The sequence below is a fragment of the Urocampus carinirostris genome, chromosome 18 (genome assembly GCF_059441175.1).
Source record: "Urocampus carinirostris isolate Australia breed hairy pipefish chromosome 18, RoL_Ucar_1.0, whole genome shotgun sequence".
Taxonomy (NCBI): domain Eukaryota; kingdom Metazoa; phylum Chordata; class Actinopteri; order Syngnathiformes; family Syngnathidae; genus Urocampus; species Urocampus carinirostris.
In genome coordinates this window covers 18,094,284-18,115,636 of record NC_142366.1, presented here as the reverse complement: position 1 = coordinate 18,115,636, position 21,353 = coordinate 18,094,284, and the positions used below count along the sequence as shown (strand labels likewise).

General features: G+C 41.5%; 1 protein-coding gene across 2 annotated transcripts in view; it reads right to left on the bottom strand.

The window, feature by feature from the left end:
- The window catches only part of neto1l (neuropilin (NRP) and tolloid (TLL)-like 1, like), a 146,182-nt gene that overhangs the window by 12,004 nt on the left and 112,825 nt on the right, over positions 1-21,353 (bottom strand). For both annotated transcript variants that reach the window (XM_088322450.1, XM_088322451.1), the window contains exons 7-10: positions 21,222-21,304; positions 19,671-19,816; positions 7,416-7,529; positions 4,377-4,989 (exon numbers count right to left, since the gene is read on the bottom strand). In XM_088322450.1, the coding sequence (XP_088178576.1) occupies positions 4,377-4,989; positions 7,416-7,529; positions 19,671-19,816; positions 21,222-21,304 (956 nt within the window). The remainder of the gene's footprint in view (positions 1-4,376; positions 4,990-7,415; positions 7,530-19,670; positions 19,817-21,221; positions 21,305-21,353) is intronic.

The following is a 21,353-nucleotide window of genomic DNA, read 5'->3' as shown; positions in this document are numbered from 1 at the left end:
GTTGAACTCATAATAATAATAATAATAATAATAATTTCCTTGTATTGTCATTCTGTGTAACAATGTACACAGAACGAAATGTCGATTGCATCTGACCCGATGCAGCCGCAGCCAAGAGAGGGCGCCGCCGACCACTTTTTAAGTCTTAGGAATGACTCGGCCGGGGCGCGAACCCGAACCTCCCAGTCTCAAAGCGGGCGCCTTACCATCTAGGCTACTGAGCTGGTATGACCTTCCAACTACAAGTTTGACATGCTACCTGCTGTGCCACAAGCTATTTCCTCTATATAATTAGCAAAAAAAAATTGTCATTTTTTCCCTTTATTTCTGGTAATACCAAAAGAAAACTGAGAATTCAATGCTTCATTTGTCAGATTGACCTTGTCCAATCACCACCGACCAACCACCCGACCAATCATTTGTCAGATTGACCTGGTCCAATCACAACCGACCAATCATCTGTCCGATTGACCTGGTCCAATCACATCTGACCAACTAACCAATCATCTGTCCAATTGACCTCGTCAAATCACGACAGTCCAACCAACCGAGCAAGCATCTGTCATATTGACCTGGTCCAATCACAACCGACCAATCACCTGTCCAATTGACTTAGTCCAATCACAACAGTTCAACCAACCGACCAATCATCTGTCCAATTGACCTGGGACAACCACAACCATGCAGCTATCTGTCAGATTGACCTGATACAATCACAACCGAGCAACCAACCAACCAACCAATTATCTGTTCAAGTGACCTAGTACAATCACAGCCAACCAACCAACCAACTGTCCAATTGACCTGTTCTAATTACAACCAATCAACTAATCATCTGTACAATTAAGCCATTTGATTTGGTTCAATCACAATTAGCCAACTAATCAATCATCTGTCCAATTGACCTGATCCAATCACAACCAACTAACCAACCAATTTTCCGTCCAATTGATCTGAATCAATTACATTTAACTAATCTATCCAATTAATCTTATACAATCACAATTTACCAACCATCTATCAAATTGATCTCATCTAATCACAACCGACCAATCATCTATCAACTTACCATCCAACCAAGACCGCAGCAGCTGGGCTTGAACCCTGAACCTCCGCACCATTGGGCTGCGCACTAATCACCCAGCTGTCGTAATTGTTGCAGTGGAAGAAATAACCACTGGCGTTAATATTTTCACATTTTTGGAGTATTACTCCCCAAAAACTTAAGACAAGGACTGGCTGATTCATGTCAGGTTTGAACCTACAATCTTCAGGTTATGAGATTGATACCTTTCCTACTGCACCACGAACCTTTTCCCCTTTGACATTTGCAATTAGAAGTTTCGTTTTTCTCAGTATTTCTGGTACTAACAAAAAATAAAACTGCGAATTAAACTCTTCGCATAAGAGTTGAACTGGTTACCTTTAGATTTTGAGATTGACGCAGCACCTACTTATATAATAGTTCTATTCACACCCAAAGGCAGGAAGGGAAACGTATTTGCAAATATGCTTTGACGTTTTTGCATGTAGGTTAAAAAATATTTGCAAATTTGTTTAAATGGATGTGCCAGAACAAAACGACTGCACCGACAGCTTCTTTTGTCGGATCGTTTCTCTCGAAGTGGACATCCTGCCAATCAACCCAAGACTTCTTGTTTCTTGCCAGCCGTGAGTTTTATCTAGACTGAGTTTTTTTTTTTTTCATGTTTCCCTCTCCCTCCTCCCATATGCGGAGCGCCTTTTGTTCATTCCCAGTTAACCCCTAAAAAAGTTTTGAACTCTGCCCGTGAGTCCCTGTTTGGGTCCAACTCGCAGATCCTAACATTTATTCAAATGGAGCAGGGTAAATACCTAATTTATAATTGAAAATAAGACAATAGAACGTTTTTTTTCTATGCTAAAGTTCATATATTGCTTTATTTCTCTGTGATTCAAATGATGAATAAGCTGTACAGTAGGTTCATGTATTTGTAGATCTGACTGTTCCCTACCAGACATAAACCTCACTACACGTCACCAAGGTTATCGTTTGTTTTATGTTCACCTTCAAGTTTCACACAGAGTTTTCTGTGAGCACTGTAGGTTATGCAGGCAAAAGTAAGAAAAACATTTGTGATATCCTAAAAAGCTGATAAAGCCAGAGTCCGTCATTTTAGGAGTCTTTAAAAGTAGAATATTTTCTCTTCAATGCCAAACTGAGTTTAAAGAACTTTTATACATTTTTCTACCACGCCTATCTGCTTTTGTCTTATTTTTAGCAATGCTGTTCGGGATGTGCAACGCATTAGGTAGAAGAAAAGGATGGGGGAGCAAGATTCGGAGCTTGGGTAGGGACTTTATGCTTGTCATCGTAGTTGTTAAAGTCCTGTTTCAAATACAGTCCAAACGCCAACCCAAATCCACCAAAAAGGTGAAAAAAAAAGAGTTAATTCAAGCGCGTCCAAGAATTAAAAGTACTGATAATAACAATTTCCTTTGTATTGTCATTCTTTGTAACAATGTACACAGAACGAAATGTGACCCGTTGTAGCGAGCTGATGCAGCCGCAGCCAACAGAGGGCGTCGCCATTTTACCAATGTTATAAGTCTTAGGTATGACTCGGCCGAGGCGCGAACCAGCGACCTCCCAGTCTCAAAGCGGGCGCCCTACCATCTAGGCTACTGAGCTGGTAAATGAGCTGACTGAGGCTGCAATCATGACTTTGAGCCAAGAGATGGCAGGAGAGAGTAACAAAGTTTCAAATTCCTAACAGCACCTTTAGAAAATACCATTCAAGCAAGGGCGTAGGTTTGGTTTTGGCATTGGTTGGGACATTGTGTTTTTTAAAGTGATCACATAATATCAGTAAGCGCAAAAAAACACAGATTGCTCGATTTTAGTGGGGGAACCGCCCGTCTGTCCATGCCAAAGCTACGCCCTTGGAATCAAGACATGCAGAGAAGAACAAAAATGAACAAAGAGGATCATCCAAAATTAAACAGTAATTTCCCAGATTTATATTTGGGCTATCAATGGTTCCTATCAATAATCAACTTATCATGTAACCCTAACTGTAACCTTGACCCAGGTAAGGCGGCCATACTGGATGGGTGAAAACGTTTGAAATGTGGCTATCAAAACTCTCGTTTGGCTGTCATTAATTGTTCCAGTTTAGTACAACAAATGTTCACTCATGTACACTTAAGACCATTATGCGCTAGAAGAGAGCGTGCAGTGTATGGATTAGGGTCCTAATAAGGTGATATCTGGGACTTGTTTCAGCCGGTGAACACGCACTCTCATTGATAAGGCATATTAGTGTGCCTAGGCCAGGCATGTCTAAAATCCGGCCCTGGGGCCAGTTACGGCCTGTGATCAGATTTTTATTGGACCGCGGCCACTGTCATAAAATTAATTATATGTGGCCCACCAGTAATATTGACCGCAGGATAAAATAAATGTGTACCAAGAAAAGAAAATCCACCAAATCACCAGATTAAGGCAGTAGCTCTTTGGCTACCTTGCCGTTGGCTTTCTGTAAGAGTGCGATAACTGTAAATAAACCGTTGAGGGCCATCACTTACAGGAGAAGTGGAAAATGGAGTATTTTCTCACCAAAATTCAAAACAACTGCCTTATTTGCCAATAGACTGAACATAATATCAAGAAGGTAATGCCAGAGGAAACATGCTGACTACAAAAACCTAACTGGAAACGAACGCTGTGGTAAGGTTATGCAACTGGAAGCTGTTTTAACATCAACGAGAACCTGTGAGTCAAATGATCATGCTACAAAGGCGAGCTAAGGGGTCGTGACGCTGATCGCCAAGCACTGCAAACATTTCACAGAGGGTGAGTTTGTTAAAGACTGTTCAAAGAATGCCAGGTCGAATATTTGGCACCCACACATTTTCAGATGACCAAATCTGGCCCACTTTCTGAAAGGCTTGGACACCCCTGACCTAGGCCATCCCCAGGTGTTCCATTGCATATATTTGGAGCCTATTTCTGATAAGGGGCACTGTTTTCGGCCAGGTTTTCAAGGACACGAGGGGCTTTCTTTGGAGCTCATTCCAGATGGAAAACAATATTTTCGCCTAGGGTTCATGGTGTGCACCCACTATCTCCAAATGGTGCATTGCAAGTGAGGTAATCTGGGCTCCACTCACCAGGGAACAGTACTTATAAATAAACAGTGATCACAAAAAGCAACTCTTTACACATTAGTCTTTCATTTTACCTTAGAACAGTATTAGTGCAGACCCATGACAACATCAAACCGCGTCTGGTGGACCCATCCAATATGGTCGACGGTTTACATTCAGGGATGTGTGTGACGCCATGCAAAATCTATCAATTGAAACCTCTGAATCAAAAATCGATGGATACTGACCGCTGTACTGACTTTTCATGGCGCGAAATCCGGTGGCTGGTGGTTGGAACTTCATCCAAGTCGTCGTCCAGATCGCACCCGTTGTCGGCTCCTTCGTGCGAGTAGCTGTGCTTCATGACCAAGATGCTCCTCCTGTTGGCGGCCCCTGGAAGCAGTGGCCTCATGGACATGGGGGCCTGCGGTAAGTCAGCCAGGAGACTGTCCCGACCGCTCAGGTTGACCCGGCTCCCCCGCCCGCTGAGCGAAAGCTGGGATAGGTGGGTCGATCCCGGGTTGGAGGACGATCCGCAGTGGTGGTCGTGTATGCATCTAGAAGAGGCACGGCGGAGGGCGTGGTAGTTCTCGAAGTCTTCTGCCAGGTCTACCAGGTCCGCCGAGGCGGCGGTGGTGGTGGCGCTCCGTAAAGTGCAGAGCTCGTAGTGAGGCGGCTCGTAGACCTCCTGGAACATGGTTGGGTCGAAGTCCTCACGCCGGAGGATGTACTTTTTGCGGGGCTGCTTGACTTGGACGATGACGGAGATGATGAGGAGGAGGAGGACGATGCAGCAGGTGACGCCGATGATGGTGCCGTTGGTGTTGTTCAGGTTGTCCAGGATGTTGGCTTTCGTCTTTTCTGTGGCCAGGCATAAAGAAAAACGGATCACTAAAGCACTACATCTGGGGTCTTAAACAGACCTTAAGGCCGGGTCGGAGTCGACCCGAATTTCGGGACAGGTGGGGCCTAAAATGTCAATCATTACTTTTGGGTTGTGTCTGGACGGGCTTTTCTCTCACTGACTTATTCTTAATCAAATACCAATCATTTGCATTCTTCTTTTTAAAGCCTAGTGGTCTGGAGTATTTCTCTGCATGATTAAGCAAGTGCACATTAAGAGCTCTCTTTCCCTCTCTTTGTCGGGCCTCTTATTCTGTGTTCCAGCAAAATTTCACTGTTCAAATGCATTTATTATGTTCATAAAAATATGTAGATTTTTTTAAACCTTGAGAAATCTTGCGGTTTTTTTTTTTTTTTTTTGCAAAAAATACTGTGCAGACCATGAAACTTTCATAAAGAAAAGTGTTGAAACTTGTATGTGTCTTAGTGGGTAATGCTCTGTTAATGTCATAGCTAGTAGTTTGGGCTATGATTTGCATAAAACACAGTGTTTAAATCAGTATCCAGTCACGACTCACTGTGATTTAACTACGCTAACATTACAGTGAGCTGAGGCTTTTCAAGGTCGTCAGTATTTCTGGCCATGAAAGACTGTAGTCCACAAAAAAACAGAAAACAGTAGTTGCCTCATCCAAACACGTACCGTCAAATCAAATAACGTTTCCAGTCAACTCTTAAAAAAGTCAGTCAATGATGGAAAATGGTCTGTTAATGTAATGTGTGTGTCTGCAGACATATATATTTTTCCTACGTCGCTTATCCTCACTAAGGTCGTATTCATTTATTTTTTTATTCAAAATAACATGAAAAATAAATTGAGAACAAGAGTTAGAGTCAATCAATCAATCAATCAATCAATCAATCAATCAATCAATCAATCAATCAATCAATCAATCGGTGATAACTGAATCCATAATCCGTTAGGGCTCCACTTAAAGGGACAGTGTATATTTTTTAGTGCCTCCTAGTGGCAGACAATTAGCCCATGTTACATAAATTGTCAAGTCAAGTCATGTTTATTTGTATAGCCCTTAATCACAAAGAGTCTCAAAGGGCTGCACAGACCACACATTATTGCAACCCACAGACTATCATTACACCATTTCCTGATCTAAAACCTACATGAGGGCAAGGAAAAACTCAAAAACCTCAAAAATGAAGAAACCTTGAGAATGGACCGCAAATGAGGTTAATTAACGCCGAATTCTTCGACCCATGTATTCTAAAACTTGCACGTTTGAATCATAATTCAAACTTTTTCCCAGGAGGTGGAGCGTTCGTCTTGAAACCAGGAGGTCACAGTTTTGATTCCCGGCTCATCTGATTTAAATGTCAAACTGAACTCCTAATGCCCCCCATTAGCAGGTTAGTGACTCAGCTGTCAGTGTGTGTGTGTAAACGGGTAAGAGTGAAGTACATTGTAAAGCGTTTTGGGAGGTCTCCAAGGACTGGTTATAGAGCTATAAAAATGCTGTCCATTTTGCATATTTTAAAACCCAAAGTGGGCGCTACCGCCCCCCTGTGGGAGGTGGAAAGGTCTAAGGGGGGCGGTTAGGAAGAAAGCAGGAGGGGGGCGGCAGTTTGAAGTCAAAGACAGAAGTTTGAACGTAGTGCGGTTGTGAAACTGCAAAGCACAGAGGCAAGTTTTAATAATAGCACAAGCCAATAAACGCGATTCAAAGTTTGCAAGCACCACACTATGCCACACCCACCGTGAGCTCATTGAGTGTCATGGCGGACTCAGTAAACATAGTCCCAAAGTCAACAAACGAGAAGGAAACGAAGCTTGCACTGAAGCTTGGGTGACGCTAGTGATACACAGGGGATCCAAGGGGGCGCCAGCCCGCAAAAGTTTGGGAACCATTGTTTTAAAACAATATTTTTTGTTTTGTGAATGTTTTTGGTTCCCATCAGGAGTCAGTTATCAATACACACTGTTCCTTTAAACTTTCATGTCAATTCAAGTTACATTTATTTCCATAGCCCTTAATCACAAAACGTCTCAAAGGACTGCACAGGTTACAATGACACCATACCCTGATCTCAAACCAACATTCGGGCAAGGAAAACATTCAAAACCTCAGAACGAGGAAAAAGAGAAACCTTGATGAGGGGCCTCACAAGTGGTAACCCCTTTCCAGGATGACCAGGGTGCAATAGATTTAGCATTGGGTAACAGTACACAAAACATCGTAAACATTAATAAAAGAAAACTATAAGTAATATGTTGAAATTTGTCCGGAGAGTGCACGATAGCACCGACCCAGCTTCCCATCCCTGCCAGCTGGTCAGTCATATTAAGGCAGGGCCTCAAAATGTGACCCAGGGGCCACAATTTAAAATATAAAATACAAGTTTGAGACCCCTACTTTAAGACATCTCACCTTTACACTGATTTTCATCCCACGGGTACACACAGTTCTGCTGGCCGTTGCACACCAGTGTGTTGTTTATGCACATGTTACTGTGACAGAAGAAGGCATCCGGATCACATGGAGCTGTAAGAACACAGGAAATAATTTTTTTGAGCTTAAAGTGAAGAGATTAAAAAACTAAAAATGAAACAATCACATTCACTCGCCTCATTCAAACCCAAATTTATTCTTCTCCACTTCAGTCCCGTCGTTATTAATGGCGCCAAATCTGTAAGCCGCTTAAGAAAGTGCAAATGATTTCAGGAGAAGTCATTTTGATTTTTTCTGGGGACTAAGTCTGTTCCCCTTGATCCATCTGTTGTTTTTTTTAGCTTCCGCCTCATTTTCACCATTGTTACTAAATTGATGTGCCCACGACCTCTTTGTTGTGATCTAGATTTGACATTGGTGCTCCTTTCTCATCATCATCACAGACGTGCAGTCAGGGGAGGCAGCAGAGGCTGTGCCTCACACGTCTTCATAGAAATCACAGTTTACGGATCCCTTAACCACGTGGGCTGTCGGGGAACTAATGAGGATGCAACTCTGGACAGATTTCTCCACTGTTGATGGCTCCTGGTCTGTTTTTGGGTGGTTGCAAAGTTGGCACCAGTCCATTCCTTAATTTTGTCGGCCCAGTTCTTTTTCGGTCTTCCTCTCCTCCTGCTCCTTCGGACTGTGCCCTGGATCTTGTGATGTGAATATACCACTGAAGTTTACGTCTGTTTACATTTTACAACAGTTCTTCGTAGGCTCCTATGTACCCTCTGATGGTGTTGCGCACCGTTTCGTTTGTCACAATACGCTGATGCCTAGAAGTTTCCCATAGCATCGCATCTCCAAGGCCTGGATTTCCTTTTCCAGTTTTCCTGTGAGAATCCATGTCTTGCAAGCGTAGAAAAGATGGAATTAACCAGCGCTTGCATGAGTCCAATCTTTGATTATACTGCTATGTTCTTGTCCCTTCAGATGGGTTTAAGTCTGGCAAGTGCAGCTGTGGTTTAAGATATCCTGGCCATGATTTCTAGTTCTGACCCCTCTTCTGATACGACAGCTCCAAGATATTTTATTTGGTGACAGGTTCTAGATCTCTGTGGTTGATGGTGATGTTTGTGGTGATACCTTGTGCAAATTTCCATCCAATACTGGGTTGATGCGATTGCCCAGATCTCTGAGTTTCTGTTTGTCTCCTGCCCATCTGGCAATACCATCAGCAAAACTGAGATTAGTAATATTGGTGTCCCCCAATACAGACTACAGTATACCTTCGTGATGCTCCAGAGCTCTTGGACATGATTCTTATCAGGAAGACAAAGTTGGAGAGAGAATGCAGCTTTGTCTCACACAGACTGTGGTTCGAAACCACCCGCCAATGGTAGCATTGATAAGTACCGTACTATTGGCATTGACTTAGTTGTCCAATGGTCTGAATTAGTTTATCGGTCAAACACCTTCTTGAAATCAACAAAAACACAGAGGCTTCTCTGGTGTTGTTGAAACTTCTCACATGGGATGCTCGGATTAAAAATCTGTTCTGTGGTGCTCCCTCCCTCCCTCAAACCTGCCTGCTCTTTGGCTAGGATGTTTTCAGGCTGTGGTTCTAGCCTCATTATGGAAATAGAAAATAAAAATGCTTTAAATGGTTCTTTCTATCCAGTTTAATGTTCTTTCTCATTTGACTTAACAATATTTGGATTTTCTTTTTCAAATTTGCTGAATTTTCACATTATAATATGAATATTATTAATATAATTAGTATGTAATGAGTGCGGAGGGCGATAGTGAGACGATCGTTCGGATTTAGCCGACACCGCAGCCCCAAACAATATGATTATAGTATTAGCCAGCTAAGAGCAAGTCCAGCCATCCACTAATTTTTTGTTGTTGTTGCATGGACTTTTTTTCAGCAGTAGCGGCAGGAGGTAGCTCAGGAGGTAGAGCGCTCGTCTTGGGATCAAGGGATCCCAGTTCGAATCCCGTCTCGTCCGTGTTACATGTCGAAGTGTCCTTGAGAAAGACACTCAACCCCTAATAACCCCAATAAGCAGGTTAACGTCTTACATGGCTGCAATACAAGGCCGCCATTGGGAATTGTGGAGCACATTGTAAAGCGCTTTGGGAAGTCATTGACTTGAAAAGCGCTATATAAATGCAGATCATTTCATCATTTCATTTCATTTTCATGAAGTACTAAGTATCTATTGCAACGTTTATCAGAAGTATGGCTGTGCCAAGCTTCAGCAGATGTATAATGAGGCACACAATTCTCTTGCCTCATGGCAGAGGGCGATAGTGAGAACAAGAATTTGGTACTCACCTCAGCCCCAAATAGAATTAGAGACAGTATGAGCAGGCTAATTGTAAGTCAAGCCATGTAGCCATTTTTTTCTTGTTGCATGGAATTTTTTTTTATCATGAAGGGTTACCTGTCTATTAATGCTTTTAATTTAATTAATGCTGACTTTTTTCATTTCTAAATTAAGGTCAGACAACAAAAAATCTAAATTGCAGCTTATATGTTGCTTTCGTGCTCGGCCAATGGAATGAGAATTAAGATACAGGTTCATGTGCCTCACAAGACACAAACCCCACCGAACGTCACTTTCCTTTATATCCTCAGCAGATCTATCATCTTCGCCCAACCTCTTAGCACGGCCTTGACGCAATCATGGGGCCATCATGGCACGCTTCTGAATGTGTTTAACGCAAGGGCGGAACAACCCATCAAGTCTACACGGCTGTAAAATCCGGGAAAGGCCAGATCATCATGAAGCAACGTCATCCGAAGTGAAGGTGACCTCGTTCTTATTTTGTCCCATTGTGACTTCAACGGTAAATCGATTTTTCTTGCGTGCGTTTTTATTCCCTTTGGAAGCAACATTTATGATACTTCTAATTAGCATAAGTGCCTTTCTCTACGGCAGTGTGTTATAAACCGACATGCTGAGAGACCTTGTCTGGTGTGTCGCAGGAAGTTGGCCGATTTTTTAAAAAAGCATGCCGTTGTTCTATCTTCCAGTGTTCAGCCGAGTACCTGTAATATTCATTCATACTAGTAGATGACAGGAGATAACTATCCATCCATTATCTGCACCACTTATCCTCAGTAGGGTTGCGGGGGTGCTACACCCAATCCCAGTCATCTTCCGGTAGTGGGCAGGGGACACCCTGAACTGGTGGCCAGCCAGTCGCAGGGCACAGAGATAGAAAACTCACTCGATCATTCACACCTAAGCACAATTTGGAGCATCCAATTAACCTGACATGCATGTTTCTGAGAATGGGGGAGGAAACCGGAGTGCCCAGAGGAAACCCACGCATGCACGGGGAGAACATGCAAACTCTACATGGAGAGGCTGCGGTGGCTGGACCTGAAAGCTGAACCTCCGCACCGTGGGCCTGCGCTAACCACACATCCGCCGTGCCGCCCGGGGATACTTACTGTATATATAAATATATATTTAAAATTTAATTTCCTGTACTATAAGATGCACTTAAAAAACTAATATTTGCCAGAAACTTGCAGATGCGCTTTATAATCCAGTGTGCATGGTAGGCCAAAAAATATGGTAAATAAAACTGGAAATGCATAGTTACGATGAAATGCTACTGATAAGTTTATAGTTTAGTAGACACTCAAAATAAGGTAAGACATTTTGAATGGAGATAGCACGGCGGCACAGTGGTTACCGCGTGTGCGGCACAGTTCTGAGGTCATGAGATCAAACTTTCCTGTGTGGAGTTTGCATGTTCTCCCCGTACTTGTGCGTGTTTCCCCCCACATCCAAAAAATATGCATGTCAGGTCAATTGGTCGGTCCAAATTGTCCCTATGTGAATGAGTGAATGAGTTGTCTCTCTGTGTGCCCTGCGACTGGCTGGCAACCTGTTCAGGGTGTCCCCTGCCCACTGCCCGAGGATAGCTGGGATGGGCTCCAGCACCGCCGCGATCCTACTGAGGATGAGCGGTGCAGATAATGGATGGATGGATGGATTTTGAATGGATTTTGAGCTTGCAAGGAGAACAGCAGAAAAAAACGCAATGCCAAATTCCAAATATGTTCTAAAAGCCCTACCCCGAACCCTTAATTTTTATTAAATCTCATAGGTTACAAAAAACGATCTACCCCAATGGGAGTGGAAAATAAAGAATAACATTTTTTGCCTGATAGTGACACTGAAATGTGCATAATACTCAAAATAGCAAGGAACAGTGAAGCATGATAATCAAAATAACAAACCAATATCCTATGTAATATTCTTTGCAGGTATCCAATACAACTACAACTATTAATGAATTTATTTTGAAGGTGAAACAATATTTCTTAATGATACTCCATGTTCTGTCAAATAAGTTTCCATTATCTTCTGATGTTTTTTTTCTTATGCAACCTTAGCCATCACAGTACTTTTAATGACATGCACCTTATAGTCCCGTGCGCCTTGTGTAAAATATCACAAAAGACACTTTTTGAAAGTGCGTATTATTGTCCATTAAAGACGGTAGCACTTATTTGATCACTAGGAACTTCGGTATATTTAATATCTTATCTTGTTTGACAAAGCTGTTTGAGATTGCACTCCAAAAATAATCGGATACATCTATTAAGGTCATAAGGACATAATTTTGCTGATTTTTATCATTATTTTGTTTGAAAAATAACAAATAATTTGAAGTGATACAGAAAAAGTGTGTGTATGACAACATTTTATTGTTCCACTTGCAGAGAATTACTTTCTCATTTTAAGGATTATTTTTGCATAAACACTGTTACAGTTTGATGGTAGATGAACCAATTATAGGGGATCCAGTACTGGAAACCAGGGTACTCAAAACAGGGGGAGGAATTTATTAACAAAATCAGGACCAAAGTACCAGATAAGCAAGCAGGCACAAAACTGACAAAATGGCCAAACAAAAAACCCAAACATTTACCCAGAAAATGCAAGTAGCAAAGTAACAAAGATACCAGAAAACAATCAAACCCAGCACGGAAGGGAAACTAACTCAAAGAGAATGACAGGATAGCTCAAAATAGCCCAACTGAGTTTGATGAACATACATGTCGTTTTAAAGATTTCAGCATGATTGGGCACAGTTCAAAACGCCAGTTGGGGCCCTCTGGTGGTGGGAGGTATGCCAGACCTTAACAAAACAGAATAAAACAGGTTTAAAAGATAATTCATTTTGCTGCAACTTTAGGTTTATAACTAAAAATACTGCACATAATTTAGGGGATCGTAGTTGTTGATATTTTTTGTCATTTTAAGTTAAACTTTTGGAGCTTTTCTAGACAAACAAAAGAAAAATAAATAAACCAGGTTAAAAATATGGTAAATTGTCACAATCACCCGGATCTGGCTCAGGATTTGGCGCCAACAGCCAGGACAGCTGATTGGCGCACCCTGTCCATTTAAATCCTCAGCTTTCGGAAACAAGCTGTCTGATTGTACTATGCTACCTGTTGCCATCTGCTCAGAAAGCCCGTACCTCCGACTCTTTGCCTGCCTCCTGTTTTTCTACTTGATCTCCGTTGCCGACCCGTTTCCGAATTTGCCTACGACCTGCCCTGCCCGTCTGATTCCTGATCACATTTCCGAACACGACGACGCCCTTCTTCTCCAGCCCCGACCAACAACACGACGATTCCGCCTGTCCGCAACCATTCCCGCCAAGCCTTCGCCCGCCTGTCAAGCTTCGTCAATGCGTCAAACAACGGATCGAAGAATCACGCCTTGTCATTCCTTCCTTCCAATAAAAACCAAGAAACAAGTGCAAGTGATCTCAGTTTTCCTTCAGTCCTGCCTGACAGTAAATTTTTAAAAGACAGCAAAATGAATAAGCAAAATAAGTTATGTGTATTACCGTATTTTCCGCACTATAAGGCGCACCTAAAAGTCTTAATTTTTTTCAAAAGCTGACCATGCGCCTTATAATACAGTGCGCCTTATATATGGCTCAATATTAAATTGCAAGGTCTCGCAACTTACGCAACAGCCGCCGACTCGATTTTCCCCCGAACGTGGAGTAGTCCGCGGTGTATGCTGGTATTTATATACCGGCGTTTCATTGGCTAACCAATGTGTCAATCATCATTTGAATCGATCGCTATTGGCTAAAGTTATTCGGAGCCTCGGATAGGCTAGAGGGCCAAAACAAACCCTGCAATTGGCCGAAAAAGATGTATCAATCATCAGTTAAATCGATCGCTATTGGCTGAAGTTATTCGGAGCCTCGGACAGGCTAGAGGGCCAAAACAAACCCTGCAATTGGCCGAAAAAGATGACTGAATAGCAAGCTTGCTAAACTACGCCATAAAGAAACATGTTTCATTAGTCTGTATTTGTAAATATTTTACTCTCCTGGATTTACTACACTCACGGTTGTAAGAAGACCATGGTTGCGTATCATTATTGAACGTGAGAACTTAGGTGAGCTATGCGGCTTTATATTTTCCCGGTATCTTGTTTTAGAACGATCTTGATGTTGCTGTGATGAGTTGAGTGAATTAAACTCAATTCCAAGTGTTTATTGTCATATGCACAGTAAAGTTGCGAGCGAAAAAGAAAATAGAAACTAAGGAATGGTTGGCATTTCCTGAATCCCAAGACTTTAACCTTCCGAATGATAATTGAAATGACGCATTTGAGTGACATCGTACGGACACCGCATCCGCACGTGTCTACGACACGTATTTGCTTCTCTGCGAGCTTTGGGAATGTTAAGAGGGTAATAAGTTGGACTGAATCATCTGACTGTTTTGTCAACGTTCCCATTGTAGCGCCTTATAATCCGGTGCACCTTATCTATGGAAGATATAGGACCAAAAACTATTTTTTGGGGGTGCGCCCTATAACCCGGTGCGCCCTATAGTGCGGAAAATACGGTACTTCCTAAGCCAGAGTGACAACAGATGCTCTGAAAAAAATGGTCAATTTAGGCTACACAATAATTTAAGCCATCGAACTGGTACCAGTAATACATTTTTAAACCTTTTGGATGGAGGGTGTGTCCTAAGATTTAAAAAAAACACATAGTGTGCTTAAAAGTACTTATATTTTTTACTAACACACCAAATAAAAAATGCATACATTTACATAGTTACTGTCTGTTGCTTTTAAACTATAAATATAGAGTACCTACATGTAGTCTGTGTCTATAGCAAAAATAGTTTACCGTTAATAACCAGCAGAGGGAACCCAGTGTCCCTCGCAGAATGCTCTCAAGCATGAAATAAATGATGACATGATACCTGCTAGTGATTATGTTACTTTAGACAGACTTGAACACATCACCAGGCAGCGTCAGATTCAGCAGCACCTGGGGAGCATGCTGAGATGATAATGGTTTCATGTTTGCACGTGGGAATACTGCGCATCCCACTGAATAACCTCAACAGAGTCGGTAGCTCTATAAAACCTGAGGGTCCCTTTTGGGAAAATTGAACTTTTTCTTAGTGTTATAGTCTCGAAGCTTCATTCTTATTTTTACTGTGCAAGAAAAATGGAGGAACAGATCGCTAGTAAGAAAGTTATCCGTATGGTGCCGATAGCTTGTGCTAGCAACAGATACAAAGCTACCAACACTATCGCTTCACATGTTAGACCAGGTGTGTCAAACTCATTTTAACTCGGGGGCCACAAGATAGAACAAACATTCTCTCGGGGGCCGGACTAGTAGATCAAAGAGAAAGAAAAAGACAGATAAAGAAGTAAGAGAAAGAGGGAGGGAAAAGGAGAGAGGGCAGGACAAAGAAAGGAAAAGAGAGAGAGGGAGAGAGCGTGAGAAACAAAAGATAAAAAGTCGTGAGAGAGGGGGAAAAGAAAGGGAGAGGAAGAAAGACATCCAAAGAGAAATAAAAAGACGGAGAGAAAAGAGAAAAGAAAGCGCGAAGGGAGAAAAAGAGAAAAGAGAGAAAAGGAGAGAGAGAGAAAGAGACAAATAGCAACAAAGAAAGAGAAAAAGAGAGACACAGAGAGTGAAAGAGACAGAGACAGAGTGGGAGAAAAGGAGTGGAAAAGAAAGAGAGAGAGAGAGAGAGAGAGAGATAAATACAAGTACAGTGTCTTTTTGAGTGGCACCTGGCTTTGGCAACATCAAGTTGACATATTTCAACCTGCAGCTTGTTTTTCTCTTGCGCTTCTCTGAGTGTTGTCTCGCGGACCGGATTCAATCCCCTAGCGGGCCTGATCTGGCCCGCGGGCCGCCTGTTTGGCACCTGTATGTTAGACTGTTAGGGTCTGGTGCGACTCCTTCCACCAGGAGGCTTTGACTGGGTCTTGAACTGGGCACTGGTTTGTCCAATCACCACCCACCTTTCCCTCATGATTCCCAACCTCTTTAAGGGTATTTTGGACAGCACATGGGTCCATTGTCCCCTCAAATCTTAACAGAATGACCCAGGGGGAGGCTTTCACATCCTGGTTTCCTGTCCGGCAGAGTTGAGAAAGCCCCTCGGCTGTGCCTGGTTTCATGGCCTTGTGGTAAGGAGAAAGTCCCTAAGCCACACCCGGTTTTCTGTCTTGGTGTCGATGGGCAAGGGCCTTCAGCCGTCCTGTTGGTGCAGAAACCGTGAAACATCTTTCTTTCTTTTCAGCTTTCTGGTATTCGGCCCTTGAGCGGGAGGTTATTTTAGGGTCTGGTGCACCTTGTTCCACCAGGGGGCGCTGGTTTGGAACTGGGCATATTCAATATTGACACACCTGTTCCTATTCATCCCCACTTTTTATAAGTGTATCTTGGACAGCACATGGGTCCCTCACCTCCTACAAACTTAACGCTGACTACCGTTTTTCCACCCTTAAAAATGCCAACTGATCTACCACTTTTTTCAAATTTAAACAAAAAATTATTGAAAACAAGACTAGTATTTCAGTCTACGGATGTTCTATTTTGAAGCGAGACCTAGTCTATGTGCATAAATAAGCCGCTCCGACGATTGCAGTACAGGAGTCCTACAGATTAAGGCAAGTTGAATTTAAAACTTTTTTTAAATTATTTTTAAAATCAAAAGACAAAGTTAACAAAAAAACACACGACTGAAACAAAAAAAACAAACAAAAAAAATTCTTGCACATAATACATCATGCCTCGTACACACGACATGAAACAGCTTTTAGCCATGGCAAAAAACATTGAAAAGTACATTTTTCCATTGTCCAAAGTAAACATCTCTGTCCCAAGTTTTTATGTGCATTGTGGGTAGACCTAAGACATGCGTCCGACTGAAACCACATCACCGTTTAGATAGCTCTGTTATTGTAGCCACCCTGCTTTGCCACCAAAGTAAATCACTGAATTATTAAAAACGACAATCAATAAATGTTACAAAATCCTTCCAGTCCAAACAAATACAAATCTTGGTAATGAGTTCACATTTTTAAGACTTTTGAAAATTGGATTTAATGAAATGAAATGAAATGATCTGCATTTATATAGCGCTTTTCAAGTCAATGAAGACTTCCCAAAGCGCTTTACAATGTGCTTCACATTTACCCATTCACACACACTCACACACCGATAGCGGCCGTGCAGCCATGCAAGGCGCCAACCTGCTTATTGGGGGCATTAGGGGTTCAGTGTCTTACCCAAGGACACTTTGACATGGAACACGGAGGAGCAAGGATTCGAATCTGCGATCTCTTGATCCCAAGACGAGCGCTCTAACTCCTGAGCTAATGCCGCCCGCATTTAAGACATTTAATACCAATTAAGGCCTTTATTTTTAGAATAATGAATTCAATGCCGTTTAAGACTTTTCCAAAAAATGTGAAAACCCTGCATTAGATTTCTGTAAAATATTTCCACTTCCGGATTCAAACAAGCAATTTTTGTCAGTATTTTCAATGAGGATTGTGTTTCGTGCGTAAACATAGAGTGACATCTACTGCTTTGTAATGTTAAATGGTTGGCTGGTATGCAGATACCACACAGCAAAATAAACATGCAAAAGATAACATTAGTATAACATTTCCGGACATTTTTTTCTCATTTTAAAGTATTACTGTGCCACGGTTGCCATGGCGCCCAATTGGCCCATTAACAGATTGGCTTTGCGTCTTTTTAAGCTCCGTCAAAGAACCTCTGCCCCGCAAGACGTGGGTTCTGACTCGGTCCTGTTTTCATGTTGGTATTTCCAGTCCGGTATTGTTCCTGTTTATTTTTGTCCTGTTTAATATCAGTTTCTAGTTTTCGTTCCCGTCTTGTTTGTCATGTTTATATATCAATATCCTGTTTCATTATCAATCCTGTCTGTCCGTCCTGTGGGTCCTGATCCTGTTCTGGTTCCTGACATACTGAATAGTATTTGAGAACTAGTCGGGCTTAATTGTGTTGTGCAACTGAAAACTGCACAGTAAAATAACCAGTGTTAATTTAACACTGCATGTATGAACCATATGTTCACTGAGTTTGTGACAAAGGTCTGTCTTAAGGTACTCTGTCTTAGCACAAGTATTAATTTACAACATAATTAATGAGAAAACTTTTACCACTACTTCAGTGAACATGTGGTCCTTATGGCGTTAAATCAACCCTGGTTATTTTAGTGTGAGATGATACAAAGCACAAGGAAGATTACAAACTAAGGATACTCAAAGTGACCAAAAAAAGCACCATAATTCCTTTATTTGTTTTGCAACTATTATTATTGGGGTACCCTTAGCTTAGCTTAGGTAAGAGTCATGTCTTGTAAAATAAATGCACATGTCTTGACCGACTAGTATTCAAAATAAAGTATATTTATATGATAGTTCAGGTATTTTTGCTTATAATTCAAATCATTATGTGAATATGTTCGTGCTATGTATAGTCTGAATGAAGATATTCACACTCAGATTGGAGAGCAGCCATTGAATATATCTATCGACGCAGATGAATGCAATGTTTCATTGGATTCACATGTGTAAAAGAACCGGAACGCTTAATAGATTCGATTTTTGGGTTGATGCTGCTCCTCGGAAGACCTTTAGGCGGAGGCGTTACCGTGACAACAGTGAATCTGGCTGTGCTCGGTGCAAAGGGTCTGTAAAAAGTGACATTGATTTTATAAGCTATCAAACAAATAGCAAACAGCAAATGTTATTGTTTTCCTGAAAAAAGCACAAATTAAACTCAACTCTTGCCAACCTTTTACTGGATTTGAGTTTAAATACAATATTATACTTCAGCCATCGTGCATATCGGGTCCCATTTTGGGATTTTTGATTGTTCGAAGGGTTAAAATGAAATAGCACTATGAGTTAGCCTCCTGTTGGTGGCTCTAAGTGTGTTTGGTTTGCCAGTTAGCCCCTTTCAGGCTTGCTAGGGTGTTAGTGTTCCAGCTCAGGAAGACCAAGGCAAGACATGCTCTCTTCAAAATTCATTTTCTCGAAAAATACTTGGAATCTAGTCAAGAAATGTATGCATTTCCTCACATTTTGCATGTTTAAGAATTTTGGATCACCCATCTCATCTCATCTCATCAGCTGCACCGCTTATCCTCAGTAGGGTCGCGGGGGTGCAGGAGCCCATCCCAGCAATCATCGGGCAGTGGGCAGGGGACACCCTGAACTGGTTGCCAGCCAATCGCAGTTGGTTCACCCATAAATGTCTTATTGTCACGTCTGTCTTTTATCACTTTTTATAAGCATGGCGATATTGGCAAGTTATCAATGCTGGTGATACAGACGCTCCCCTACTTACGACCATTCGAGTTACGAATAACGGTAGATACAAACATTTATTTCGGGATGTCAAAAAATATCCGGACATTGCTGTTCGATTTTGTGTTGTGTGCACCTTTTTCCATGTAGAAGACATTACTGTAGCGCTTCTTTCCACCGCTACCGGCGTGTGGCGCTGTGAGAGGTCACCCAGCATCCACCTCGAAGAAGAAATCCTGCTTCCTCGTCCTAGTTTGTATGTAAACATTTTATTCTGTATCTCCAGCGTGCTAAGAACTTTGACATTTTTATTGTTTAATATCACGTGCATCCATTCAATATGGTTGGTGTAAAGTGAAAAGAAGAGGCGAGCCGTTTCCTTTCATATAAAAGTGGAATAAGAAAGATAGATGCGGTTGAGAAATTGGTTGGATCGCTTTTTTACAGCCACTTTTTACCATGGAGGAGGAAGTCGCCTAACTCTTGAAGCCCATCTTCCAGGAGTAAGTTAACTTTATTTATCGTTATAGAGCATATTATTTTATAGCAGCGTCCGTATTTATACGTCAGGATTATGTCTTACGTTCTTGGTAGGTGGTGAAAAGGATGCGGAAACGGCTTCTGCGGCTGGCTTCATCGGCCCACATCCGGATGACGCCCAGTGTCGATACCAACATGAGGTCATTGGCCACCGTGGAACAGAACTTGCTCTTCAGATCCTCCACCGAACTTGAAGAAGAAAAATACAAGTTGTTCGTACTCTCTCTGTAAATCCAATTGATAATAATCAGCGATGGTGGAGCCTTGCATCGTGAGCACCATTCTGAACTGTTATCTTTTTGTCTCATCTGAGTATGGAAGATCAGTCAATATCTTTCTCCAACCGACATTTTAATCATTTTATCTGATTTCAACACATTATCTCGAGAAGCAGTTATTGATATAAAAGTCCGGTTAATTGAAGATTTGAGAAAATCGTATCTGAGGGAATTGCTTTCAATCTAAATATGAAGACATACCTAAAAAATAATCATTGAAGTATTGATGGCTGTCATTCATAAAATCTACAGTAGAAAGTGAATGAAGTCAGGGGAGGCAGGTAAGGCTTTGTCTCAAATGTCATCATGGGAATATAAAATAAAAAATATTCAATGGTTATATTTTCCTTGTCATTTAACTTGAAAATGTTTGGATTTTATTTTAAAAAATTGCTCGATTTTCACATTCTTGATACTATCAATACTAATATCATGTAACATTTTATTGTCCAGATGCAGAATGAGGCACGCAATTCTCTTGCCTCATAGACAGAGGGCGATAATGAGACCACAGATTTAGCCCAAAACAATAGAATCAGTGATGATGCTAGCAAGCTAACAGCAAGTCAAGCCATCCAGTATTTTTTTCTGGTAGCACATTTTTTTTTTTCATCCTGGACAATTACCTATCTATCTTTTATTCAAAAGAAGCAGTATTAAAGTATAACTGTGTTGAGCGTTTGCAAATCCTGAGTGAGGCACGCAATTCTTCTGCCTCATGGCAGAGTGTAATAGTGAGACCAAGGATTCTGATTTAGCATACATCTCTAATAATCGATTTTGTAATAACTTTACCATGCTTTATTTGTTGCTGCACAGACCTCTTTTCATAAGGGAAGATTATCTAAATATTGATGTTTTTATTCATAAAGAGCATCGCATAGACTTAATCTGTAAGTTATGGTAAAACAGTTCAATATATATTTTTTTTCTATGCTACGGTTATTTATTGCTTTCTTGCTATACCATAGATGTTGGTTAAATGTATTTGTAAATTTGACTATGGCCCACCAGACACAAACCTCACTGCACATCACTAATAGATAATCCAAAAATACTAATGTTGTGACACTTAAAAATAACAGCTTTACATGCAGCTCCACTGTAACTAAAGGGTGCATTTCAGTGTTTTGGAGGTCTTTGAATAAAGAAAAACTTCCGGTTACAGATAAGACACCTCTTATCTTATCTTGACATCAAGTAATATTACATTCTCTTCATTACAGTACACACACACTGAGCTTTTATCTGATGATTACAAAGTGATAAGAGAAGCAATCAAACGGCCATTTGAAAGAATTTTCGAAACCTCCTACCTGCCTCCATCATACACCGCCACAAAGTTGCGCTTGCACTCGTTGGAGTTGGCCATCTCGTAGTCGAGGAAACGTAGGTAGATCTAAAATTCCAAGAGAAGATTCAAAGTAAAACAATCAAATTTGACACTG